At 39.0% G+C, this 7,968-nt stretch overlaps 1 protein-coding gene across 1 annotated transcript; it reads right to left on the bottom strand.

Annotated features, from left to right (window-relative positions):
- Positions 1-298: 298 nt before the first annotated feature.
- LOC108215048 (protein SRC2) lies at positions 299-1,429 on the bottom strand. Its single transcript, XM_017387376.2, has one exon. It carries the CDS (start codon positions 1,341-1,343, stop codon positions 474-476), a length of 870 nt encoding a protein of 289 aa, XP_017242865.1. The 5' UTR covers positions 1,344-1,429; the 3' UTR covers positions 299-473.
- Positions 1,430-7,968: the final 6,539 nt, after the last annotated feature.

Here is a 7,968-nt window from a genome sequence, read left to right as displayed (position 1 = left end):
AATGTTTCGGTTGAGCAGGTCAATTTAGAGGATCTTGCTATTAGGAACTAGTTGAAGATATTTGAGTAGAGCAGGTCCGTTTTGGATGTTATTTGACTTCAGGATACAAAAATACAACTAATCCTACTCTTCTATCACTTAATCCAAATTTATAGAAGAAGTTCAATTTACTTGCTCTTATTCCCAGGTGGCAGGTAACATAGAAAAGATACACACAATTCAGATCTATGTAACCAAAGTAACTCCGGAACCAAATCATAAAACGGAACAATTTATCAACTTGTAATCAAAATGCATGTTATACAATAGTTTAAATTTATTGCTTCACACATAAATCCATACAACGGAAACAGGTTATCATTCATAGACTATTGAAAACACACACAAAGATATGAAATTTATATACAAACATTTCTCCAATTAAACCTTAAATTAGCAAACTAACACGTCAATATCCATAAATCATAAAATCATTAATACTCACTTCGATAATCCCTGTACTCATCCCTAGCATTCACGTCCGTCTCAACACGTTCCGCGATTTTCTCCTCTTCATACTTCAACCCTTCCTCCAATGCCAAACCGCCAAGCGCCCCCGCCACAGCTCCCATTGCCACTCCACTCCCTACTCCCATCCTCGAAGGCCTCGGTGGTGCGTAATCGACAGGGGCGCTAGGAGCTCCAGTAAATCGAGTATCATAATAAGGCCTCGGAGAAGGCGGTGGAGGTGGAAGAGCTTGCTGCTGGGTGTAATAGCTCGGGTAATAACCCGAATAAGGATCCGGCACGTATCCATACGGAGCCGGAGGAGGTGGAGGTGGAGAATGAACCGGCGGGTAGCCACGTGGACCGGAGAGCGGAGGGGCAGAAGAGTAATAATACCCACCCTGAGGGGCAGTTTGGTAATCCGGCAAAACACGTTCTTTAATGGATAGTTTCAGTCGGATCTTCCCCTGAGGCCGACCCGAGGGGCGTCGGAGCTCGAACGTCCTGAGCTTCCCCGACTCGTCCGAGTCAGCCGAGTCAACCAGGTTTCTAATCGGGAAGCGGAGAATACCCACGAGCGGCTTAGCCGACTCGAGCGGCTTGGAGTGGAAGATTTCTAGAGTGAGGGTAGAATCGAGAGGAGAGAGAGTGAGGGGCAGGATGAATTGCTCGTTCCACACGGGTCGGGTCGACCCGGAATCGTCGGACTTGGTGGCGAGACGACGGTCCGGGTCGGTCCAGAAGATGACGTAAGGCTTGAGAGGGCCGTTGCGCCAGTTGACGTTCTTGAGGTGCTTGGCGGAGACGATTGTGATGTCGAGATCGAGCGGGCGTTGCGATGGCCGAGAGGTGGACATGGTTTTTGTGTGTCTTTGTGTCAAGTCAGTGAGCAATGGTTAAGGGAAAACAATCCGATATTAGAGCAAGTGCAATAACTTAGAGCAACTCGGGCAGATTATCTATCTCGTTACTTATTAATAATATAAAATTAGGAAAAATAATGAATCCCAGTGAGTCTCAGGGATTTAGATAATCTATTTTTAGTGTCAAACTTCAATAACAATCCCTATATTTGTTCTGCTAAGATTATTTTAATAATAAATTTGAGAGAGAGAAGGGGAAAAGTAGGGAAAAGACAAAGAAAGAAGAAGAGAGAGGATTATTTTATTCATAAATACTCCCTCCGTTTCAATTTACATGTCCACTTTCAAGAAAATTTTTTGTTTCAAATTAGTTGTCCACTTCAACTTTCAATGCAAAATCATATTTCCAAAGTCAACTCTACTCCACATATCTCTTATTTATATTTCCTAGATTAATCTCACTCCACATATTTTGATTATTTAATGCAATTAATTTGTGAACAACTACTTTTCTTAAACTGTGTGATTTTTCTAAAGTGGACATCTAATTTGAAACGGAGAGAGTAGTAAATAGGTAATGGCTGGAGGTTACTTATAAATAGGTAATGGCTAGGAGATCTGAGTTGTACCAGTGATTTAAGTAACCACTAAGAGAGTGTTGGAGTGCTTTTTCTTAGTACGTTACCTAAATGTAAGTTTAGGAGCAAGTTTAGATAACCTATTGAAGTTGCTCTTACCTATAACTTACCTGAACGATGTCCTAAACTCAGATTTAGGTGTGTCAAAAAAATTGAACTTCAGCACTTGTTGCTTAAATCATTAGCATCTTCTCAAATTTCCAAACTTTCGGGTAACCACTAGCCATTACCTATTTAATATTTATAAATAAAAAATTTATCTTGTTAGGTCCTATAAACTCACTATATAAACAGATATAGTGAACACAATCAATAACACAATTCGACAATATAAGAGATTGAAAGCAGTAAACTCTTATTCACAAAGCTTAGTAGGTTACAAAAACTCTCTCAGTGATTTATATATTATCACTAAGAGCTGCTAGGGTTCTTAACAATATACTCGATAACTCGACTCCTATAGAGTAACCCTAATCTGTGTTTATATAGACACAGTTACAAAATCAATCTCTGATTTGATATCCTATAAATCAGCTAATAAATCTATCAATCAAAGATTGCTCCAGTTTTCTGTTTAGTTTCCATAGTCAGCAAATCACTCCTCAGCTTCTATCCTTCCTTGAAGTATATCCGCTTCTGAGCTCTTTCCACGTGTAAACTCTGTCGAGTCTTGACTATGTAAACTCTGATCAGACTTTATTTAAACTCTGTCAGACTTTACTAAACTCTGATCAGCTTCCAGTTTAAACTCTGATGATTCCTGTTCTAAAACAAACCTTAAGAACATCAGTAATCATCAATTATATCTAACAATCTCCCCCAACTTGTGCATAAATAAATTATGTGCAAGTTAACATATAATTGATGTCAAAACATTTAAGTCAAATGCAACAGAGTTTAACTATATAACAGAAAACTTTTAAAACTTACAGATACTTTATTCCTTAGCTGCATAGACACCATTTGCTGTCTTTAGATACTCTCTGAGGAGTTCTTTTTCAGCTTCTTCAAGCACTGTAATCATTTGTCTCTTGATCTCTCTCAGCTCTGGATCTGAAACTCCAGTTTGATAAATTGCAGCTCTGAGATCATAGATCTTGTTCTTCTTCAAGTCTCTATCCAGCCTTATATTGTAAGCTTTATCAGACTCTTCATTAAATGCAAGAGTTCTGATTCCACCTATCGTTTCAATCTTTGCTGAATTTTTCTTCATCTCCACCAGCTGTCCTTTATGATTAAGATATTTGGGAATGAAAGGTCCAGCATTCTTGTTTCCTGTAATCCCCATCTTCCTTCTGATTTGATCTTTTAACAGGCTGGAGATGTGTTGTCCTGACTTGTTCTTCACTTGAAATATGTATGATACATATCTCAATTCCTCCCAGTGTTTAGCATATAGATCTGCTTCAAGCACTCTAAACACTGTTCCATCAGACATGAAGTAGATAAGGATATTATCTCCTCTGTCATTCTTTACCAACTGGACTGAATCAAGTTTATCCATTTTGTCTTGCAATACTCCAGTCTTGGGAGCACAGAGAGATGAGGGGTCATCTGGTCTTGATCCTATACTCTGATCAAATTTTTCATACTTGGATCCCAGCCCTCCTTTATCTCTTCCTGCCTTTTGATGAGAGAATGGTTTAATTGAGTCTTTTTCAAAACTTATTTCAGTCATCAGAGTGGGTTTTGCAAATCCAGCCAGTGGTGTAGTTGTTGGTTTGAACACAGCTTGAGCTTTGTCAGAGACTGTGTCTTTCTTTGCTTCCTTATTGACTTGAGCTGTGTCAGAGGTCAGTCTTTCTTTTTGAGGTTCTGCAACATGAGCTTTGTCAGAGATTGCAGCTTCTGTTTTCTCTTCCCTTACAACTTGATCCTTGTCAGAGGTTGTAGGCTTCTTCTTTTCCCATCCTTTTTCCAGATGTTCATCTACTTTGTTTTTACCCTTGGAGGTGTATTCATCTTCAGAGTATACCTTCTTGATTGGTAAACTCTGATCAGCAACAGTAGCTTCTTTGATCAGTATTCCTTTTTCTTTTGGCTTGGTAGTTGACTTTGCAGGCTTTTGGATTTTTCCTGACTTTATTGCTTCAGCATGTTCTTTCTTTAGTTCTTCTTCTTCTGCAGCAATCAACTCCAAATCCAAATTTGCTTCTGGATTTTCTTGTTCAAAAATCAATCTAGCAAGCTCTTCATCAGTCATGGGTTTGTCTGATCCAGTCACTGGTCTTTGCTTAGATCCAGATGTGATGTTGTGAGTTGGACCAGACTTTGTGCTTTGCTTAGATTGTTTCTGACTGTCAGAGTTTGAAACTCTTCCACCAGTCCCTGCTTGAAATCTTTTGTGCTTTGTAAAATCATCAGCATCATCATCATCATCCTTTTTCTTCCTTTTCAGAGGTTGAGTAGTAGACTTGCATTTGACTTGAGCTACTCTCTCCCCCTTTTTGACATCATCCTCATCAGGAATCAGAATGGATGTGATCAGAGAAAGTGAAGTTTGGATAGCTTCAAGCTGTTTGGACATCTTTTCTTGATTGGATTCAATCAAGGTCATCCTTTGGTTAAGAGATTCATTTGTAGTGACCAGCTTCTGTACACTTTCTTTCATAGGATTGATGGTCCTTTTCTTTTCCAGGTCATTTGTCTCCTTGACCTTTGCCACCTCTGTTCTTAGACTATCAATGGATTTAGATGTCTGGGCATGAGCAGGATGAAATGTCTTCAGATATAGAATTGTGCCCTTGAGGCTTGACATAACATCAGAGTTTGTAATTCTCTTCTCTGCCATAGCTAAGAACTCTTCAGCTTTAGGTGTTTCCAAGGAGTGCTGGTGACTCAACCAGAGTTTATCCCAGACTTCATTTGGTGGATCAACCTGAAGATCCCTTGGGAGTGGCTCAGAGGCTGTATTCAGAGTTTGTAGCCTTGCAATGAACTGGCTAGTAGACTCCCATTTCTGTTGTGTCAAAGGGATTTCAGCATTGTCATCCTTGTCAGTATCTGAACTGGTATCATCCTCAGGATCAGAGTTTGCTTTTTCATCTGCAGGAACAGGATCTGCAACTTTCTCCACATTATCCTGAGCAGATTTTCCTTTATCTTCAGACTGTGACTTGATGGGCTCTTCACCAGTCTGAGCAAGAGTTTGTAACGCTTTCACAGCTACTTTGTCAGTTTCATCAACTACATCAGACCTGTAGTTCTCTGGAGCTGTATCATGAACAATGGCATCCTCTGGAATTTTCATTGGAGATTGAGGAATTTGACCATGATCAGATAGTGGAATTTGACAATCAGACTGAGTTGCTCCAGCTTCAGCAGTAACTGGTTCATCACACCTGATCTCTTCATCTACTACAGATGCTGTAGGAGATGCTTTAGGAGATGTTGTAGGAGATAATGGTGTGGCATCAGTGATAGGAACAGCTTGAAGAGGTTCCACCATCAGAGCTTGAGAAGGATCAACAGGAATTGGGCTTGATGGTGTTTGCTCTTCTTGGATAGTGAAATCAGTAATTTCAGATTCTGGAATCTTGGCTCTCTTTGGCTTGTGTGCCCTTCTTTTGAATCTAGCTGGTTTTTGTTGAGGACTAGACTGAGCAGGTTCATTGGTTGTTGTAGGTGTAGGTTCAGAGTTTACATCTTGTGCAGGTTCAAGATCATCAAAGTCATATGCTGCAACAAGCCTTCTTCTTTTCTTCTGCTTTGGAGGAGAAGCAGCTTCAGAGTTTACTGGGACATCAGAGTTTGTCTGTAGAACTTGTGTATCGACAGAGGTTCTGGTTTTTGTTGTAGAGGGTTGGTCATCAGACTTTATTGATTTGGATGGTTTTGTAGTTGATGATCTGGGTTTTCTGGTGACTGTGGGAGAGGTAGGATGTTGTGGTTGAGATTGTTGAGGCTGTGGTTGTGGTTCCTGAGGAAGATTCAGCCTTGCCCTGAATGGAGCTGGGATTTGCAGAGGCCTGAGAACTGGTCTCTTCTCATCTTTAGATATGAGATCCTTAAAAGCCCTTTTATGAAGTTTAAAAGGTTTGATCTCATCTGCAGCATCAAAATCTACTTCTCCAACAGTGGCATTAAACAACAATTGACAAAATCTTGAGAAATAAATGACTTTTCTGTTCTCAAGCATTCTTTCACCAATATTTCTAAGAACTAATCTACCAAAATCAAAAGCAGTAGAATAGATCAGAGAATACCCGATTTGGAGCATGTCCATTGGAATAGCATCCCAGTTGGTAGATTTCTTCTGGAAAGCTCTAGTAATGCAATCAAAGAAAAAACTCCACTCCTTATTGAGCCATGGACGCTTCAGCTGACCCAGTTTATCCAGAGATTCGTAGTACCCCAAATCAAGCATCATTGTTCTGAGATTTGCATCTCCATTTGTAATGTATGCAGGATGTTCTGGCAAGTTGAGTGCCTGACGGACTGTTGCTGGAGTAACTGCATACTCCTCCCCATCATAGGAAAACACAATTGATGGTGATCCATCTGCACCACCATTGTCATATGTACCCGTCCTCCAAAAGCTGATGATTTGGCTTCCTGAAAGTCTTGCAGGAGCGGTGAGAGCTGTACCGATGACACTTTGTGCCAAGAATCGCTGAAAGGGATGATAATCCCTTGGGGCCTCAGCAGTATCAAGGATGGCTGCATAGTTATTAGGAACGAATTCAACACCTGCCAAGATAAAAGCTGTAGTGGCCATTAGAACAGAGATTATGAGAAGAAGATGTTTGAGGAAGTGTGTAGACGAAGGTTTGAATTTGCAGAGAACAGAGTGTAAGAGTGTTGGTTAGAAAGTGAAAGTAGAGAGTAAGTGTAAAATTGAATAATAAGCAATAAAATCTGATCTGAAAAACTCTTCAGATTTTGTTGAACTGAGTACGCATGGGCTTTTTGTTCAATTAGACACCTGTCAAAATGTAACTGGTAGATGAATGTTAGTGGGATAGAGAAACGAGAGTAATCATCATGAGTGCAGTAAAACATGCGCAGTAATAAATGCTGATTACACGTTCTCCTATTAAAATGTTGTGCATGTAAACCCACTAATAATACATCCGTTTGAAACACATTCTCTTCACATTCTCTGAATATTTGAAAAAAAAATCAAGATCAAATTTTTAAACTCTGAGATTTAAGACAAAGAAAATAAATTTCTGCGAACCTCAGAATAAAGACATAATTTTCAGAATATTCGTCAATGAATCAGAGTTTGTTCTAAAATCCATAGCTCAATAATGTGCTTGTGAAATGCGTGTGTGGTCATGTTAAATCAGAGAATATAAAATTTCACAATTTCGTAATTATAAGGTAGGCTTTGAATAATTTATTCAAACTCTCAAAACTTAGACTAGGACATACTCTGAAGATAATTAATAAAATAATCTACCCCTTTTTTTTTTTTTTTTTTTTTTTTTTTTTTCCAGGACGCTTCTCAGTGTGAGTGAGGCACGACCTTTAAATATACTATTGCATTAGTATTTCTCCAGTAATCAGAGATTGTGACTGGTCACCATAGATTATAAAATCTTAGCAGTTACTTAATACCAGCAAATGTTTGGTTCTTCCCAGTCACTGTCATATTAACATCTAAGATCTCAAAGGAGTACCATGCTTATTTTTCAGGGGGTTTTGTCTCAGGTAAAAAAAAACATCAGAGTTTATAATCACTGTCTAGTAGATGAGAGAAAATTTAAATTAATCAGTCTCACTTATAATTAAGATATGTGAAGTAGTAGAGTCTCAATGATATCAGCATGCAGAGTGTGAACTAGTGTAGCACAAAATTGAGATCAGGATTAAGGAACTTAGCTGAGATTCATGATTACTCATTCAGAACATGCTTCATGGTATCTTCATAGGTGATTTGTCTCAGAGAAGATAAAAATGAGATCACTTATCAAGATTCAGAGTTTTATAAGCATCAGAGAATATTATCAGAGAATATTATCAGAGAATGTTATCAG

The sequence above is a fragment of the Daucus carota genome, chromosome 3 (genome assembly GCF_001625215.2).
Source record: "Daucus carota subsp. sativus chromosome 3, DH1 v3.0, whole genome shotgun sequence".
Lineage (NCBI taxonomy): Eukaryota > Viridiplantae > Streptophyta > Magnoliopsida > Apiales > Apiaceae > Daucus > Daucus carota.
Note: the sequence above shows the minus strand (reverse complement) of the source record. Positions and strands in the feature narration are given on the sequence as shown.

What these genes read in the sequence shown, in the direction of transcription:
- LOC108215048 (XM_017387376.2), bottom strand. Translation starts at nt 1,343, where the DNA reads ATGTCCACCTCTCGGCCATCGCAACGCCCGCTCGATCTCGACATCACA.